This window comes from Nelumbo lutea, chromosome 1, assembly GCF_056320005.1.
Source record: "Nelumbo lutea isolate HS-2025 chromosome 1, American lotus-T2T, whole genome shotgun sequence".
Lineage (NCBI taxonomy): Eukaryota > Viridiplantae > Streptophyta > Magnoliopsida > Proteales > Nelumbonaceae > Nelumbo > Nelumbo lutea.
Genome location: NC_142684.1, coordinates 121,385,431 through 121,406,186, shown reverse-complemented (window position 1 = coordinate 121,406,186; position 20,756 = coordinate 121,385,431). Strand labels below are relative to the sequence as shown.

General features: G+C 41.4%; 1 protein-coding gene across 1 annotated transcript; it reads left to right on the top strand.

Annotated features, from left to right (window-relative positions):
• Nucleotides 1-1,314: 1,314 nt before the first annotated feature.
• Nucleotides 1,315-7,294, top strand: RGE1 (basic helix-loop-helix (bHLH) DNA-binding superfamily protein). The gene is made up of 3 exons (XM_088974785.1): nucleotides 1,315-1,670; nucleotides 2,606-3,061; nucleotides 6,853-7,294. The coding sequence occupies exons 1-3, from the start codon at nucleotides 1,356-1,358 to the stop codon at nucleotides 6,949-6,951; spliced, it is 870 nt and encodes a 289-aa protein (XP_088830911.1). The 5' UTR covers nucleotides 1,315-1,355; the 3' UTR covers nucleotides 6,952-7,294.
• The last annotated feature ends 13,462 nt before the right edge of the window (nucleotides 7,295-20,756 follow it).

Genomic DNA, 20,756 nt, shown 5'->3' with positions numbered 1-20,756 from the left:
TGATCAAATAGTGGTGGAGGGTGCTAGTCGGCGGTGCACGACTGTAAGAGAGAGAGAGAGAGGATCAGAAGAAGAGACAAAGAGTCGTTATATTTTTACACCGTTATTGTTTCAATTGAATTTCGATGGATAAAATACATCGATAATTAAAGTAAATAAATTTCAAAATTGGTTTTTACAATGATCTTCGGTGTACTTTTACAGTCCATCAAACGCAGCCTAAAATTTGAATCCCATAACTTTCCCATGTGAATAATTAACAGAGATGGAGATCCAAATTCACGGCCAACATTGGTAATATTCTAAACCTTTTCTTCAGTCTTGACATAAACGCATTAGAATCTTTGTCTTTTAATTATCACATTAGGTTAACTTCATTTAACCATAGGTTAGTTCATGGAAGCACCATGGTATATGCATTAAATTACGCACGTATACAGCCTTAATTCTTGCAAAAAAAAACACTGCATATCAACTGTAACAGTTGTCTCATGTATCAATTCTACAGTATTGTTAGGGCGAGTGATCTGTGTTTAATCAGTTGCTTGTTTTTACTCGGAAAAGAATGGCTGGACTCAAAGTTGTCATGCGCTTCATGGCCATTATTTCTTTCTGTCTAAGAATATCAAAAAGATAAATATGATCCCATGACTGGATATACGGTTTTCTTGTTACCCCACAAAAAGAAAAAAAAATCAAATATTCAATAAAGAAAAAATATAAAAAGATAAATAAACATTTTCCTATAAGAAAAAAAAAATGAAACGACCAAAGTTACTCTCTATTTTGTCAGGATTGCAAGATTAATTAATTGCGATTAATGACATTCATTGAAATGGAGATTGAGCTTTTAAGCAATCCAGCTTATTGTGTTGTTGTGGACATTCTCCATATCACCACATGGACTGGGTTTGGGCCGCCACACATCCAAGTGGTAGGGCTGAGCTTTGCTTTGTCTGAAACGGCAACTCGGCAGCAGCCCTACCTCAAAGTCTCAACTCTCAAACAAATTAATTAATTAGATTTAAATTTAGTTTTGGCAATTTTAGTGATGCAGTGGCAATGTCGTAAATGTCAGAGAAGAGAGGGTTTATTTAGAGAGGTATTTCCTCAGCCGGGGCCCGCGTTAAGAAATCTTTGGGGCAGGCTGGACTGCTGGCCGTTTTTGTTTCCACGCTAAAAATGGCATCGTCTGATGATTGGGCTGTTTCTACTTTCTACTTTGTTGCAGGCGAATCATCTTTCTTTACGCCTAACATTGCCACCTTTGTTAAACGCGTCCGTCACCTCCTTTCCTATAACCTTCTTCTTCTTCTTCTTCTTCTTCTTCTTCTTCTTCTGTAATCTCGATCACCATGTCTGAAGAGAGAGGCGATACCAACTTCTGGGAAAACTCGTGGGCTTTCGCAAATTCTGATAACTCGGGTGGCAGCGAAGAAAAGTCAGGAAATAAACCACCACAATGTTCCAACTCACAAAGCCCCACTGCTACGATGACAGTCCCCATGGGAAGTCAAAAACGAGGTCGTAACGGGGCTTCGAAAAATGGGAAAGGTAGTGCTGGTGAACCCGACCATGAGATACATATATGGACGGAGAGAGAGCGGAGGAAAAAGATGAGGAACATGTTCTCTAATCTTCATGCTTTGCTTCCTCATCTCCCTGCTAAGGTAAAAAACAATTGTTACAATCAATTCTGAGGACAAGATATATCTTCCCACTCCTTCTCTCTCTCTCTCTTTCTCCCATTAATCCCCCGTTATCCAGATAAAAGTTTCATTTTTGAAAGGCATCTTCCTTTTCTCTTTTTTAGATCAGTGTCATTATCAGAGAAAAAACCTACCTTTCCTTCATGGGTAAGTGGTAATCCAACGAGTGATAATGGGTTTAACCTTTTTTTTTATCCCTAGTTTAGTTTATTCATTAATTTTTTTATTGACTGGTTGCCTGGTTACCAGAAAAGATTTCTTTTTATTTGCTTCTACCTACCAGCCGAAGCCGTTGAACGTTGATGAATCCATTTCATAACAAGTTATAAATGATCAGAAGTTTCGTGGTCGAATTTGTAATGCTATGCAGGTCCGGAGAACCACCATTTCTGGCCGATCGATCCCTAGCATGTAAACCCTTCGCTAGCTAGTTCAATATTCATGTTTGGTTTAACACAAACTGGACTTGGGTCTTGGGACCCAGATCTAATTAAGGTACCCAAAAGAGTTTAGAAAGTACTTATGTATCAAAAAAAAAGTTAGAAAGTAGTGAAAAGGCAAGAGTTTTTTCTCTTTCTTCTCATGCATGGCTTATATAAAGGGAATATTTGCAACAGATTTTCTTTTTGAACAGAAAACAGTGGTAGTTCTCCCAAAGAAATTATATATAGACAGGGATGAGGGACACCTATAACCGGGTTTAGAATGGGAATTGAATTGAGTGAGACAAATATTCTGCACTTATCTGCTATTTACTGTAATGCATGCATTAATGGCTTTAATTTCATATCTTGGTTGATATTTTGTATGAATCGTAACTGTATTAATATTTGCTTACGTTTCATTTCTCTGATTCTCTCCTTCACTAACAATTAAATAATAATATTAATGTACAGGCCGACAAGTCCACAATTGTTGACGAAGCAGTGAATTACATCAAAACCCTTCAACAATCTCTCCAAAAGTTACAGAAACAAAGGCTAGAAATGATACAAGGAGCGACAATTGTGGACTTTGGATCATCAACAAATGTGGCGCCACCGGCACTGACTCTCGACTCGAGGGAGTCATTCCTTGCTGACCATGGATCAGCCAGCGGCTTGGCCAAGGCCACTACCTCTACGCATTCGTCGTTGCTGGTACCTCGCTCTCCTCCATGCTTTCAAACATGGTCTTCGCCAAACGTTGTTTTGAGTGTATATGGAGATGAGGCGCAAATCAGTCTGTGCTCGCCAAGGAAGCCCGGGTTATTGCCAACTATCTTCTACGTTCTGGAGAAGCATAAGTTGGAGGTCATAACTGCTCATATTTCTTCAGATTATTATCGAACCATGTGTATGATCCATGTTCAAGTAAGTCATAGAAACATTGTTACTGTCTTTCTGTTTTGTTTTGTTTTTTTTTTTTTCTTTTTTTTTCTTCTTACTGGAACAACTAATACTATTTGATTTGTTGAGAATAACCTTGGTACACATTCAATAGAGCTGCAAGTCGGGCTGGGTTAATTTCCCTAACCCTAACCCAACCTAACCCGAAGTTAATTTCGGGTTGAGTTGAGCTCGGGTTGGGCCCAACCCAACCTTCTTCCCATCCTTTAAAATCTCATAGAATTTCTCAAAGTAAAGTCAGGTTCACGAATTTTAACCCTAACCCTAACCTTAACTAAATTCCTTCAACCCTAACCCAACCTAACCCGAAGTTAATTTCGGGTTGAGTTGAGCTCGGGTTGGGCCCAACCCAACCTTCTTCCCATCCTTTAAAATCTCATAGAATTTCTCAAAGTAAAGTCAGGTTCACGAATTTTAACCCCAACCCTAACCCGAACATCAACCTGACCCAATCTAATTCAACTTTTTCGGGTTGGGTTCGCAGCCTTAACATTCAACCTTAATTATTCAAGGTCTCATGCTAATTCTCTGAATACGTTGAACTGGAAAAAATTATGAAACTATTTGGTCATTCAGTTTTACACATTGAATTGAATATAACAACTAATTAATAAACATAATGTTTTGGTCCTGTTTTGGGATAATTTCTTTGTAAATACTTTAATCAAAGAAGGTGTCTGTATGCAATTAACTGCTTCCTGATTTCTTGAGGACTTGCCCAAAAAAGAAGTGAATCTTCAGCAATACCACCCGTTTGATTGTTTTGCATTTGATTCCCCACCCAAATCAGGTATTTCATTTTGTCCTTTAATAAATGGTACATTAAAATCCACTATGATTTCATTTTAATAGTATTATAATTAATTATTCTCTTAAAATTTTTCTTACAGCTTTTCTGCTAAATTAAATAGTACATTAATTCCTCGTCTTTATAGCATTCATATTTCCCACATCATTTAGAATTTTATAATTAATTATTTTCAGAAAAAAAAAACAATATTTGATTTTGTTTTCTCTTGCAAAAGCAGCAAAATTGAAAAGAAGGAGATAAAGTGAGAGGATGCTGATGAATAAAACAGGTTTTAAGGCCCTGTATATGGAAGCCAGACCAAAGATAGTAGTTAATCACATAAAAAATTAATAACTTTTCTGTCGACATAGCTTGATTGGCTATTGGACTACGACGATATGGTATCAACTTTTCCATCCTATGAATGACTTGGAATAGAGAATTTGAGGGGAGGCTTAAGAAAACTTGATTAAGAAAAATATAGAATTTATTTATGAAAATAAATTTAGGGAATTGCAAGAGAAATAAAATTATACTATGAAAACAAACAATTATATTGACCTAATAACAAAAGACTAAGGCCCATTTGTCTGGGGAGGGGGGAAGTTGGTCAATGGAAAAGTTCTCATGTTGCTTTACTAATGAAGAGTGGAACTTATGGAAATAAATTTTTCCCTTCATAAGTTTTTGGCAATCTATCTGAAAAAATTTACCTACCTAAGAGATGGGTAAATTATTTATCCATGGAAGAGGAAAATTGGCCAACTGTGTAAGACTAAAATGTTGTATTATAATGAAAAAAGTTAGGGATCTTTTAGAAAATTCATTCACTGTACTTATCCGAATAACATCTTCCCAAATAATACTTATTAGGACTTTTGTATTTACTCAGGTAAGTAACTTACCTCCAAATGAACGAGACCAAAAAGATTTGGCTGTTGATGATAAAAATGTTGTTTGTTACCACTAAAATTTCTTAAAAATTTAGAGTGTGTATATATAAACATAATAAATCGACAATTTTTATCTTAGGATTCTCTTCACTTATGGCACATTGAACTTATCCTTGCTTTTATTGGTGTGAAGTCATCCCATTCTTGAGTAAACAGTTTTAATGCTAATGTTTATGATTTTATTGCTCTCCAACGAACATGATTATGATTTTTATTTGTTCCATAACTTATTCAATTAATGCTTCTTTATTACAATATATATTGGTATGGTAATTTTATTTAATATACTAAACTAATTGCAGTTGTAGTTGAAAATAAATATAAAGTCGAATTGCTACTAATTTACTACCAACTACTATTACCATTTTTTGGGTTTTAACCAAGCGAATCCCCTATTCTTAATGCTCAGTTTAGAAAGAGTATAAATGCAAATATGTACATCGCAAATACATACAAAATAATATAAAGTATAAGGTTTTGCGCTCTACATATTTGCATTTGTACTCCTTCCAAACTCAGCCTAAGTTGCATTAGTGTCTTAATCTATCACTTATCTTTATTTAATATGCATGATTCCATTTATTTAGCCTTTAGGCCCCATTCGCTTTTCGGTAAGTTATTTATCTGGGTAAGTTTTTCCTGGAAAACACATACCCAGCTTAATGTATTTACCCACGTTCTTTTATTTCGCAAGTAAAAAATGAAATGACCTTTTAAGTGTTGGAAACTTTTCCCCTGGTGGAAAAGTTATTTACCCACCTAGGAAATGGGTATCACTTACCTGGGTAAGTGGCACCTAAGAAAATAAGTTTTCCCTAGTCCCCACATTAATTTGAAAAGAGAACATGGGATTCTTTGTCAATGGGAACCAAAATCCCATTAACCAACTTTCCCCCCTCTCAAAATCCATAAAAAGAACACCCCCTTAATTAATTCTCAATTTGTAAATAATGTTATATTAATCACATTAAATATGATTTCAAAAACATAAATATGACACTAGATGCCCAATAATATTGTGTAACTAAAATTATTCTTATTATTATTAGTAGTATTAGTATTAGTATTATTAGTATTATTATTATTATTATTTAATTTATTAAATTAATTATTTTACTAAAATACTAAAAATTTACTATGTTTTCTGATGTTCAAAATGAAACAGTTAATTCAAGATCTAAAATCCAACAAATCATTTTTTAAAAGTTAGGTTGGGAGGCATCTTCAACCACTCAGCTTTTGAAAAGATATTGGAAGGGCAAGTCTCTTGTGTCAGCATGTCTCTTGTTAGAGGATTGATATGAAGAAAAAATTTGGAAAAATAAACATTTTGGTCAAAAGTAAATGAATGGGTATTTTGGATACTTTTGTGTCGGAATGTCTCTTGTTAGAGGATTTTAATCAAGGTTTTTAAAATCAAACCAATCAGGGGTCCAATTTTCAGGTCGAACGGTCTAACCGTTAGAATCGAACAGACGGTCCATTCTGACAAAAAATAAAAATAAAAATGGCCAAAACTGTTAGACGTTTTGAATGGTTTGACCACCTGGGTCAACAGTTTTCTAACCAAATCAATGGTTTTTGGTGAAATAATGGTTGTGGGGTAAAAGGGATCGATTCCCAAATTTCCAGTCTGACCATCCAGTCCAGTCTGATTTTGAAAACCATGATTCTAATAATGGAGTCTACTTGTGTCAAAAAGTTGAAAGGAGGTGATTGCAATTACCAAACTTCATTAAGAGAGGTTTCAGCAACAATCAAAAACTTCAGTGGAGGTTTTAGCAATTTACCCAATTAAAGGACTGTGCTTGTTTAGCTTCAGTGTTCAGATAACTCACTTAACAGTTTAAGCCACTGCTATGAATATATGAACAAAAAATGGTATGCTAAAACTTTTGTTTTTTGGCTCCAGTATGCTAAAAGCTGAGTCGTGGTCTAAGCAAAGAATTGTTGTTATAAACTCTATATGGTTACCATTATATGTTTATAAATTTACATGGGCTATTGAACAGGCAAACGGGACTGCCGATCAATTCTCAGAGGTATTGCCGATGGAGGAAATATACAAGCTTGCAGTCGGAGAGATGATATTCTGGCTCTCTTCCTCATGAACAATAAGTTATAAGTGAACAAAAGATGGTTCTTTCTTTGCTTTTATTTTCCGAAAATGAAAATTAAATGTAGAAGGAACCATGAATGAAGTGATCGAAACAGGAGAGATATACTAGCGCTACTTTTGTAGATGGGCTAGATGTTCTGCTATTTTCCAAAGAAATGAGTGTGCGTATATCTCTTCATGGTCTGGGTAGCTTGCTATCTTGGCTGCAATAGAGGATAGTAGCAACATGACATACTTAATTATATTTGCTTATCAGCTGTTAATGGAGAAAGAATTTATTTTTTAAGCAGCTGCAATATTTAATAGTTTAGTTTCTACTTTCTACTGAAATTGGGCTCTAGGAGGTGAACTGAAATGTATATACATTGCATGGATTATATTCTGAGTATTGAGTAGTGACATGTATCTTAGTTCCCATTTACAGTTTCTTATTTATTGAATGTGGGCCAATCAGATCATTATACGCCAAATCAGCCTCATACGTGGGACCCACGTTCGTGTGGTGCATACTGCATAGCTATTGGCCCAGCATTAATAAATAGTAATACTAATAGAACCATATATGAACGATTCCAACTGGTTATATCCATTGACCATTGCTTTAAAATAACTATCATCTAACTGCGCGCAATTTAGAGATGCTCAATAATGAAGATTATTGCAAGGTCGATCTTCTCGATGATGAATTGCATGGTTGGAACCTACCGAAAACCTAAACTTATGGTTCCGGTTAGACCAACACCTACATATTTTCAACTTATTGTCACATCTATTACTACAGATGAGTTCATAAATATGCCAACTATCACTGAAATCGAAGATATATATTTTGGTTGTGATCGGTGCAAATATCAACCAGTGAAAATAACAGGGGCTTCTCGGATATTCAATGGGTTGGGAGTTGGGACCCAATTTAAAGTTTTAGCGTTCCAGGCTGCCAGTAATACCAGCACGTACTTGCAGCTCATTCATCTACCTCTTACTAGTTATTACTGAAAAAAAAAAATAAAGCTCCAAACTCGGCTCCACTTTGCTAAATCAGCAACTACCCCTTTAATCCAAAGTGTTTCCAATTTCCATAGCCAGGGCTGAATGACAAAAACAATGTCCCTTAGTCTATACATAGTAAAGAAGCTGAATTTTGAGGGACAGTCATCAAGGGAATTGAATGGATGGAATATTAATACTATTGACATGTCAGAGATGATGAAGAGATGTATATATAGGTTGGTGGGGTTTATAATTGATAATGGCCGACCGGGGCTTGGGCCAGCCTATTGTCTCTTATGCTCTATTTTAAGCCCATCTCAGCAGTGTACCATGACAGGTTGGTGTTCATGTTCCCTAATCTTCATTAGATACAAGTTCTTCGATGCTTGTAGTAAAGCAACTTGCTGTAACAGGAAATGTGGTTAGATGCCTAGTTTAGGAAGGGTAAGTAAATTCTAAATGGTATTAATTATTGATGTACATACACATTTTTAATTGATATATACTAGTGAGAATTCTATATGGATTTTAGAGAGAAATCCTTGATTGGTTTGGTGCATGCAGCACTGACCCAATTAAGGGCATATATGTATGAATTAATTAGGTTGATATATAGTATGAAAGCTCCCGTTATATATGTTGTTTACCTACAATATAAAAATAATTAGCAGAACCAAAACGGGACTAAAATAAATGCAAAATTAGAATTATAGAAAGATGCATAAATCCGAAGAGGAACAGGACTAAAATGTAACCAAACTTTTAGCATACCAATGGAGCAATTTAAGCAAAAAAGCTTATTCCAAGTATAATTTTGGGAAAGAAGAAATTGAGCTAAAGATGGAGTAGATGTTGGTTGCTGATGGTGCGTGATTTAGAAGTTCCAAGCTGGAAGGTTATCTGGATGTTGGCCGTTTAGCGAGTTGGTTCAAACTGCAAAAAAGTGGATTAAAGAACCCGGGGTGGTTAATCCGATGAGGTTGCTCCGATGCTTAAGTTAGTATTGTGTTCTGATAGCAAATTGAAAGCTTGAATGCAAATAAGCTAGTGAGCAAGTAATCGCGAGTACCTAGGTCAAAGGGGTTGGTGCCCTTATTGTTAGACAGATTGTATGCCCTTAGCTCCAATCAGTTTTGATGTACTTTTGACATTTAGTGTGAATAAATAAAGTTCATGTTTGATTCATGTTGTGTGGTATGTTTCTGTTTCAATCCCTTAAACTAGACACTTAATGAGACTCGTGTTAGTTTAGAATGCTCACAGTCGTTGGATAAGTCTGGGGAGATTTATCTTGCCAAGGCTGACACTAGTGTGCTACCAAATGTTGGGGGCTTGTCTCAGCTGCTAGGGAGAGACCCAAGGCACATGCAGTGTAAGATTACTTGAATATTTGAACTGGACCAGATTTCCAGTATTGCCCTGGACCTTGGAGATTGATGGGCAAAACTAGAAAGTTACACCTGACCCCTAGACTCGATTATGATACTGCACTAGGTGTCCGATTGGGCTGTCATTGATATGCCAATCAGTGAGATCCTTAGCGGGGGTCAAAACCTGTGTATGTTGGAACAGTCTGAGAATTCATCTGAGTGGGTGATCATGGTGATAGGATCAACCTCTTTGTCGGACAAAGGTAATGATCGGAGATGCACTCTCTCTGATGGAAACCAAACAGCCGGCGGTTGATTTCAATCGTTGGAATTTTGTTTTGCAAAATTTATATATAAGATATATAGATATATACGGTTTCAAAATGTTTAAAAATGGTTTTAATTCCCGGGATCCATATGAGTAGAGAGTGCAACACTGTTCCTTGCAGCCGAGGGAGATGTCCTCTCTTGTCAGGTAGTGTTTGATCATTATGCACTGAGAGGTTAAGTATAAGGCCATTTAGGGTTATACCTGATGGGCTAATCTTGCATCTGCCCACAGTCCCTCGATTTTTATAAGATGGCTTGAGCCAGGGACCACTTAGTGTAAGTGTTGAGCCCATAGAGTCCATGTGATGGGTTCAGGGGGTTCATTGGGCTCTCAAGTGAATTCGGCTAGGCCTTGCAACAAAGGCTGGACCGAACCCATGTGGCTGATGTGTATATCAATGCTTGGGTCCCACGCCATTACAAAGAAGCCCAACTGGACAGCTGTTTGGAAGCCTATTGTGCACTTAATACATATTGGGCCTAAAACCCATTTCGAACTGGGCTGATTTGATCAGTCACTTAAAGGAGCATATCTGAGATTAGGTCAAGCCAAAAAGGATTGGGTCTTGACTCTATCCACTCATGGAGAATTTGAATTTGGTAATCTTCAGATAAGATCAAGAGTGGGTTGATCTAATCTATAGATAGGATTAAGAAGACTCCTTATCCAAATACAGATTTGGATTAGGATAACTCCTAATGAGATTAGGAGGTTTCTTAATCACTAAGAAAAATGAGGAAAAAACCCTAATTCGAATTACAAGAATTTGAACCCCAAGGGTTTTTCGCAGATTACACTGCATTTTGAGATAGGATCTCAGAAACCCTAGAGAAGAGAAAAGCGGTTTGCCATCTTCTTTTCTAGCTTTCTCCTCAGCAGCCGTCGCCATCCACTGCCAGTTCGAGTTCTCTGTAAAGGAAGATCAAGAAAAGTTCTTGATTTTGTGTGGTGTTCTCTACTTCCATCGAGTTCTTCAGAAGAACCTGGTTCGTGGGACGAACACTGGTGGTTCTGTTCCATCATCACTATGTCATCTTCAGTGGGAGCAGTTCTTGGTATTTTCTTTAGGCGTGAACACCAACGTTGGGAGACACTGCTTCACCGGATCAGGTATATCCCTTCCCTTCTCTTTTGGTTCAGAATTGTTTTGGTTTTGATTCAAGATAAATCCTAGAAAATTCAGGGAATATGATTCCTAATTGGAAGAATGGCAAGAAATTTTTGAAATCCGCCCACCCATTACGCAACCTTTTTGGCGTCCATATGATGGATCTTACCATTCTTTCACTTATATAGCTAGGCTGCCGTGAGCCTTACGAAACCTCTCCGAGATCCCTGGGCCGAGTAGTAGGAGTCTATTCCGCTCTAGAAGGTGGATAACGTGCTAGCTGATAAGCCTCATCGTGTTCACCCAAATCGGGCGGGATGAGGATAAGACTGACAGTCGTGCAACATGATCCCGAAGGGCTTGAAGACAGTTGGTGAGCTTCTAGAATCTGCTATGTGTCACCTTGACAAATACGGGCATCCGAGATACCCTACCCTCGGAGCAATCCAAAGTGACTGGAACACCCAAGGTGACCGATCTGCCGAGGTGGTCAGAAGCGCGCGCTGATTCATCAACTGTCTAGCAAGTCATGTCCACGTGTCCTCTATTCATCAGGTCCATCAAATCACCCCTCATCAATTGCCCCTCACGCCTCGTGCAAGGGTCACGACCCGGTGTGAGGACTCCATGACGAGTTGAGGTGGATTTGGCCTTGGCTGATCTGGCAGTTTGACCTCAATGACCCGCCCAGCTCGATCAGGAAGCCAGATCGCGTATTAGGAATGTGCAGATGTCACACGGATTATTTAACCCTGCAGATGTCAAAATGCACACTCAACTGATTCCAGTCTCGGGAGGAGTGCAACTGGTTTTCCTAGGAGCCGTCAGATTATGTTGATCTTGCCCATCCAAAATCAACTACAATGGCTATAAATAGGGGCTTTGGGGTCCCCATTTTCTTCATCGTGATTTGTGCATTCATGGTCTAAGCTCGCACGTCTGCTTCCAGGTCGGTGTCACCAATCCTTGTCTTCGAAGTCATCTCCTCCTCTCTCCGGTCTAGGTAAGTCTCCTTTGTTCCTAACTTGTTTTCCTTCAATTACAGTGTCGAGTATTAGAACTAATAGTTTACTAGATGCTAATAGCGAGTCAATCGGGACCGAGGTGGACTAGGCTCAAAGCCATGTGCTGAGGTGCCCACCTCGAAGTCCATCTGAGGTGGACTCCCAATCAAAGGAGTGGGAGGACTCTGGAAAGGAAGCCTCGAGCTCCTATAGTTCTCGGAGACTGGGGCCAGACTGCTTCGATCCTTCCATGATGACTACGGAGAGACTCCAAACATTAGCTGAGCACTATAAATTTCCTAAGGACCATGGCTGGAGTATCTCCTTAGAAGGGCATCCCTAGGATCACGATCCTGACGAAGTCGTAGTGTTCGAAGAGCAGTTGACAGTCATGCAGCGCTTCCCACTTCACCCGCTCATTGTAGAGATCCTCAAGTTTTTTAATATCACCATAGGCCAGTTCAACCCGAACTCAATTCGCTCTATAGTAGGCACCATTTCCCTATTTAATCACTTCGATAGACCTTTGACTATGGATACTTTTATCTCAATCTGCTCTATCAAGAAAAACTCTACCAGTCTTCCTTCTTCTTAACATCATAGTTACTACCTAAACCCCCATCTTGGATACAAGATCTTGTACGATTTTCCCAACAAAGTCTTGGCCTGGAAGAGGCACTATTTCATTGTTACTATAGCTGGGGGTGGCCATTTCCGGTGCACTAGAGAACGGCCATCAATGACACCGACATTAAGCTAGATAAGGACATGAAGAAATAGATCCACGCCTGGGCGAAGCTCAGGTTGGAGTTGGACATCTTCCTGGACGAGGAGAAGTTAGTTAATGTAGGGCTGAGTCCGGGTAGGTCTCCACTTTGGTTTCACACACTTAGATCTTTCCCACCATCTTCTCTACTATGTCGGTGTCTATGTTACAAGTACCATGGTGGATATCCCTATCTCCAAACTTTTCTTCGACATGAAGAAGAGGAAGAATAGGAAGGCATCTCGCGTCGAACCCCCAACCGTTGAGCCCGTCGCTACTCCCACCGTCCCTATTGCCCCAAGAAGGAAGGAAGATGCCCCTGTAATTGACATGGTTGAGGATGACTAGGGAGCTAGCTCGTGAACCCGAGGTGGCCCAAGAGTCTGAGCCCATCCCTTCTAACTCGAGGTCGCCGCTTCCAACACAATTCCCGAGGAGGGCCATAGCATATTTGATGCCCGGATAACCACTCTCAAAAGCAAGGAAGTTGTTTTTCCAGCCTAGGTTTCTAAGTATCTCCAAGCTCGTTGCCATGGCGTGGGGTCATCTAATGGTGGTACATTTATGAGTTCACTTCTCTGTCCTTTGTGTTTTTCCTACCTTGCTGATTGGCACAATTCTCTTGTAGACAAACTCGATGATTCACTCGTTGGTGGAGCAGTCTAATCGTCAGATGGAGTTGTTACAAATCTCAGAGTCGAAGGCTAAGGTTCTAGCTGCTGAATCTAAAGCGATGGAGTGCCAGGCCAAAACACTAAAGGTCGTGGAGCCGGCAAAGAAGTGGGAGGCTGAGGCAAAGCGGAAGGATGAGCGCATTTGCGAACTAGTGAAGGAGGTCGAAGAGAAGAAGGCTCTCCTTGCTAATCGCGAGGCTATCTTCTCTCAAGCGCTAAAGGAGGTCAACGCTCGTGCTGTTCAGACTTATAAAACTTCTTCAGAGTTTGGCAACTTCATGAATGAGACAGCCACCTCGGAATTCCATAAGGGCTTCAAAGTCTATTGCTAGTTGGCAAGGCGTGCATTTCCTTAGCTTGATCTTCAACCACTCACAACCATTGGGATTTCTACAGAGACTAATCCAAGCAACAGACGAAGATCCAGATTCTAAGGAGGATGGGGACGATGATGTTGGTTTGGAAGCCGGAGAGAAGTGGGGGAACTCTGACGTAGCAGTCGACGAGGTCATGGAGACCGATGAGGTTGCTACTACGAGCACATCCATGGGGGTGGACCCGACAAAAGATCCCAAACTCATTGAAGAAGGGGGTGAAGAGCCCCATCATGATTGACTTTTGCCTCTTTTCTTGGACCTCTTGTACATATGTAATACCCCGAGCCTCTGAGCTTGGTTAGCTATCTGTAACTTTTCTTTTTGTGTTTTTTGTGTATTCTTTTAAATGTACTAAAATTGCTTCTTCAATGAATTGAATCATTTTGTTCCTCTCGTGCAAAAATCTTAAATAAGAATAGTTTGATGTTAATGTATGCCAAAGTGAGCAGACACTGTAGGGTATGTGCTTGACCTGTCTGCACACGAACTACTTCTCACATGCCCATCCCGAAGAGGCGACTGGGTCTTATATTGCCCATGCTGAAGCGATTAGGTCTTAGTTTGCGTCGAGGTCATCAGCTCGGCATCGTAGCCCTTAGGCTCTAGAGAGACTCATAGTCCACTCTCTAATGCGTAACTTGGCTAGCTCAGTGACATTCTAGACTTAGTTAATTTTGGCGGATGTCTAACTCTTGAGCTCACATGTAGTACTTTTTCAGACTGTCAATATTCCATGCTCGGGGTACCTACTTCCCTTCCATCGTCTCTAGCTCATGTGTGCCTTCTCCGAGCACACGTCTCACCCTGTACGGATCCTTCCTGTTTGGGCCAAGCTTACCTATGCCTTGCTCAGGTACCATCACCTTACGGAGCACCAGGTCGCCAACTCGGAACTGCCGTCTCTTGACCTAGGCATTATAGTACTGAGCTACCCATTGTTGGTAGGCCACAGTCTGAATATAGGCCAGGTCACGTACTTCTTTGATCAAGTCAGGTTAGTTTGGAGCTCTTTGTCGTTTGCATCCTTGTCATACGCATCAAGCCTCAAAGTCGGTACTTCGATCTCCGTAGGGATTATAGCCTCCGTTCCGTATGTCAATTTGAAAAGCATTTCCCCTGTTGCAGTCTTGATGGCTGGTCAAGTATTTCAGATCGACAGTAGATTGATGAAGGATGTTGGCATGCCTTTGACAGTTGTCACATTTCTTGATGAACTTTAGTGCATCTGCCTTCATAGTGGGCTAGTAGTACCCTTGTCTTAGTGCCTTTTGGGCTAGCGCTCTACCCCCCAAGTGTCCTCCACAAAGTCCTTCATGGATTTCGTGAAGTATCCAATCTGCTTCTGAATGTTACAGGCAATGTAGGTAGGGGAGCATGAAGGACATCTTATACAGCTGCCCGTCGATAACAATGTATCGAGTTGACTAATGCTCTACCCTCTAGGCTGCATTGCGTTCTGTTGGTAGGGTCTCATGGAGCAGATAATCGATGAACAGATCAATCCATCTCGATTTCGCTTGCAACACGGGAACAACCTCTTTTGCCTCCCCGAGAATGCTGGGTCGAGGCATGTCTTCAATGTACACCGTTCACATTGTGTTGTCACTGGTGCTTGCCAACCGCAATAGGGCATCGGCCTCAGTGTTCTCGGATCTTGGTATTTATTGGATGAACCAAGAGAGGAAGGTTGGCAAGAGCTCTCTTACTTTAGCTAGATAGGCTTCCATAGTCAGGTCTTGAGCTTCATAGTCATCATTGACCTGGTTCACCACCAACTGGGAATCGTTGCACACTAGATAATCGACAAGTGGATCAATCCAGCTTGGTTCAATTTGCAACATGGGAGCAACCTCTTCTGCCCCCCCCCCCCCGAGAATGCTGGGCCGAGGCAGGTCCTCTATGTACACCGTTCGCATCGTATTGTCACTGGTGCTTGCCAACCGCGACAGGGCGTCAGCCTCAGCATTCTCGGATCTCGGCAAGAGCTATCTTACTTAAGCTAGATAAGTTGCCATAGTTGGGTCTCGAGCTTCGTAGACAATTGACCTAGTTCACCACCAATTAGGAGTCGTTGTACACTACTAGGTGTTTCACTCCAATTTCCTTTGCTAGGTTTAGTCCAACTATGAGTGCTTCGTACTCCGCCTCGTTGTTCAATGCCTCGAATCCGAACCAGAGAGCATAATCTAGCTTCACCTCATTCGGCCTGTACATTATTAGTCCAGCATTGCTTCCTCGCTAATTAGACGAGCCGTCTACATGGAGGATCCAGGGCTCCTCGTCCCCGGTCAGTCCAACTCTGACCGAAACCAATGCCGCGTTGGTTGACACCTCCAACGTGCTAGCGGGTTCAATCAGTTCAAGGGTCGGCGCACTAAACGTACATTCTACCATTTGATCGTGGGACATGGTTCGAACTGTATGTCGTACTCGCAGCTTGATGACCCACTTTGTCAATCTACCAAACACCTCGGGCTTCAGCAGAACGTGCTTCAAAGGCTTGTTGGTGAGGACGATAATCGTGTGGGCTTGGAAGTATGGGTGTAGTTTTTGAGCTGCTACTACCAGCATGTATGCTAGCTTCTCAATGTCAGGGTATCTAGTCTCTACAACTTACAAGACATTACTTACATAGTAGACAGGTCGTTGGACCCGGTCTACTTCTTTGATCAGTACCGAGCTGACCACCTTGTCATTCACACAGAGGTACAACTTTAGCTCATCGCCTTCCTCAGGTCGGGTCAAAACCGGTGGTGTACTTAAGTATTTTTTCAGCTCGTCGAATGATAGCTGGCACTCTTCAGTCCACACAAAGTCTTCATTCTTCTTTATTGCCTCAAAGAAAGGTAGGCATCGACTCGCCGATTTAGACATAAATCGGTTTAGGGCGGCTACCCGGCCAGTTAGCCTTTGAACTTCTTTTATCTTTAAGGGCGGTTTCATATCAAATATGGTCTTTATTTTATCCAGGTTGGCCTCGACGCCACGTCGGTTTACTATGTAGCCAAGGAACTTGCCCGACGTGACCCCAAAGACACTTGTTCGGGTTGAGCTTCATGTTAAATTTTCTTAGTATTTGAAAAACACATTTAGATTGTCAATTAAAGAGTTCGAAAACTGGGTCTTCATGACCATGTCATCAACATAGCACTCTACTTTATTTCCAATCAGAGGTTCAAAAACTTTATTTACAAGTTGTTAGAAAGTTGCTCCAGTGTTTTTCAATCCAAAGGGCATCACTTTATAGTAGTACAACCCTAGTTTGATTACAAAAGCAGTCTTGTCCTGGTCAGCTATGTCCATCCTAATTTGGTTGTAGCTGGAGTTGGCATCCATGAAGCTCAGCAACTTGTTCCCCGAGGTCACGTCTACCAGGCGGTCTATTCTAGGGTGTGGGAAGCAGTCCTTCGGGAAGGCTCTATTGAGGTTGGTGTAGTCGACGCACATGCACCACTTTTCGTTGGCCTTCTTCACTAGCATGGGGTTGGCCTCCTAGCTCAGGTAATGGAACCCCTTAACGAAGTCTCCTGCGAGGAGGTTCCCAACCTCCTCGTCAACTACCCTCCAATGCTCTGGGACGAGGTTTCTTTTTCCTTGTCTAACTAGATTGACTGAGGGGTCCACATTAAGTTTATGAGTAATTATACTAGGGTCAATACTAGGCATCTCTGCCGCGGACCAAGCTTACTGAGCAGAAAACTTACTAGTTGCGACCGAAGAGGTTCGCCTAGCAGAGCGCCGGTCTGGAGGGACTTCATGGCTCAGCTTCGGAGACCGGTACATGGATTGTTTCCTCCATAGGGGCAAGTCATTCCTCTATGTGCTTGGGTAGAGGCTTTAGTTCGACATCCTCTACAAACTTTTGCTTTGCCTTTTAATGTTTCCACGTAGCACTTGCGCAATTCTAGATGGTCATCTCATACTACCCCCACTCCGCAGCTCGTTGGGAATTTCATTGATAGATAATAGGTGGACACTACTGCTCTCAGGGCATGTAGAATGGGCCGACCTATAATTGCATTCTAAGGGGACAAAGTTGTGACCACTAGGAATGTGTGCTCGAAGCGCACTGAGTTAGGCCATGTTCCTGCTGTGATTGGTACTATCACTTGGCCGAGGGACCTAACTACTTCGCCATTGAATCCTACCAGGGGTGAATCTGCCGGTTTCATGTCACTTCACTGTAACTGCAACTTGTCGAAGGCTTCTAGGAATATGATGTCCACCGAAATCCCTGAGTCTACCAGGACCCGCTTCACCTCGAAGTTGTTGATCACAAGCTTGACGACGAGGGCATCATCACGCGGATAATGTATCCCACACGCATCATCCTCAGTGAAGTAGATGGGCTCTTATACACGAGGTCATTTTGATGGGTTCTCTTCTTCATGCTCCAGTTCCCAGATTGTGGTCTTTCTTGCTGTTGTAGTGCACCCCGCAACAATTAACTCACCAATGATCATGTTAATCACCCCGCGGATCGGCCTGTTCCCAAGTGGTCGTGGTTGTCGATGTGGCTGGTCGTTCCTTCTGCTCATCTCTAGAGCTTCTCTCCTTTGGTTGGCCTGGTGGTCTGCCAACTCTCTGCCTTCATCTTTGATATACTTCTTCAAATATCCATGGCAGATCAGCTCTTCAATCTCGTCGCAGAGGTTCCGACAGTTCTCAGCATTGTGCCCGATGTCACAATGGAAGTGGTAATAGGCATTCGGGTTTCTGGTTGTCGGATCTCCCCGCAGCCTAGGTGGCCACTTGACATAAGAAGAATCCTTGATCTTCATTAGAACCTCACCTCGCTTTGCATTGAGGGGGTATAAGATGTCCTTTCAACAAATGGGTCCTAGTTCGCCGACCTGACCTAGAGCCCTGAGGTGGTAACTTACTTCTCTTACGAGGAAACTTGCTTCTTTTCAGTGATTGGCTCTTCTTCCGCCAGTACTTGCTGCTACTGGCCCCTTCGTCTTCTCTCTTCCTATTCTCACCCTTCTCGAGGAACTTCTCGATTGTCTTCGGATGGTACTCTGAGGTACCATGCGAACTCAGTGTGCTTAACTCATTTTTGCGTCGCATTGAGGTGCATGGCTGGATCGAGATCTGGTATCTACAAACACTCCTCATTGAAGCGCTTATTGATTCAATCTTCCTCTGGACCACGTTTAGAAGGCTCTCTTATGATTTCAGACACTTCTAAGTAGTGACAAAGTGGGCAGTAAGCATGTCAGCGAACTGAGCGTAGCTCTAGATCGAGCCCAGAGCTATGTTCCTGTACACTGCCTGGCTAATCCTCTGAAGGTGGTGGAAAAGGCCATGCACATGCACGTCTCATCTGCTCCAGCAAGGTGCATTTGAGACTAAAATGCATCGACATGGTTCATTTGTAACTGCATTTGTTTCATTTGTAACTGCATAACTCGGACACAGAGGGCTCCGGCACGGAGAAGGTAGTGCTTACCTAGGGCAGCAGGACGTTCAACGGCTGTGCTCGATACTGAGTCTGCTATGTCGATATGGTAGGGATCCTCAAGACAATCATCTCGACACTCTTCATGGCTTTGCTTGTAGAAGCCATTGAGTGAGTAAAATAGTAATGTAAGAAAGTTAGCTTTTTGATCTTTTTCCACAGACGACGCCAATTGATGGTGCACGATCTAGAAGCTCCGAGCTGGAAGGTTACCTGGATGTTGGCTGCTTAGCGAGCTGGTTCAAAGTGCAAGAAAGGGGATCAGAGAACCCGGGGTGGCTAACCCGGCGAGGCCACTCTGATGCATAAGTTAGTACCGTGTTCTGATAACGAGTTGAAAGCTTGAATGCAAGTAAGCTAGTGAGCAAGTAATCGCATGTACCTAGGTCAAAGGGGCTAGTGCCCTTATACAGTTGGGCTGTCGTGAGCCTCACGAAACCTCTCCAAGATTCCCGAGCCGAGTAGTAGGAGTTCGTTCTGCTCAGGAAGATGGATAATGTGCCGGCTAATAAGCCTCATTGTTTCCACCCGAATTAGGCGAGATGAAGATAAGACCTATGGTCGCATGGCATGATCCCAAAGGGCTCAGAAAGAGTTGACGAGCTTATAGAATCTACTACGTGTCACTTTGACAAATATAGGCATCCGAGATACCCTACCCTTGGAGCAATCCAAAGTGAATGGGACACCCGAGGTGATCAATCTGCCAAAGTGGTCGGAAGCGCACACTAAGACATCATCTAACTGATAAGTCATGTCCACGTATACTTAATTCATCAGATCGGGCCAAATCACCCATCATCTCCAATAAATTCTAAAAATCTAATATATAGCAAGATCAAGTGACCAAGGGAATTTGTGGTTGTTAATTCCCATGGAAATAACAACAAGATTTATGATATATATTGTTCTCTGTCAAGGAGCTATATATCCCACCAACGAGAGTGATGATGGTGCCATATATATGACATTATGCTTTCTTTAATTTCCTTTTAAAATTGAACGCCTCTTGAATATAATTTATCTGTTAGGGAAAATGGAGGGCGATGGAATTGAAATTTTGCCAACTCTTTTCCCTTAATTGCAAAATTGCCTAATTTTCTAGGTACAACCTTGAACCGGCCACCTCATCAGGTTAACAAAATTAAGTAGAGAAATTTTGCTTTTAACTAGTTTACTAGGTTGCTATATATATATGGTCCCTATCTTTTTTTTTTTTTTTTTCATTTGAGGTAGGAGTTTTAAATATACCTAGTTGTTGGCAGACCGCAAAATTATTGAGGTTGTATTCTACCCAGACCCAGAGAGGACCGCAGATATCAAATGTGTGACCACTGCCCATTTTTTCAATTTCCTAATTTAATTAAATGGGTAGCATGTGATCGGTGAATCAGCGTCCATCTACAAAGAGACCAGACCATGTGATTTGATGGGATCCCCTTGGGACATTCATTCCAATCCATACAACTTGCAGACTGACACCTCCTCTCTCTCTCTCTCTCCACATTCTATTCCTTAAACATGTGACTGACAACAAACGAGAGATACGGCACCAAACGGTCCAAACCAACCTCTTCTCTTCTTTCTAACTTTCATCTCTCTGCATCTTCGGTCTATATTTACTTTCGGTCGCTTTTATCTTTTTTCCTCTATTGTGGGAACTGGGTTTAGAGGATTGGGGACCGCTTTACAGTCTTAGTGTTGAGTACAAGCACG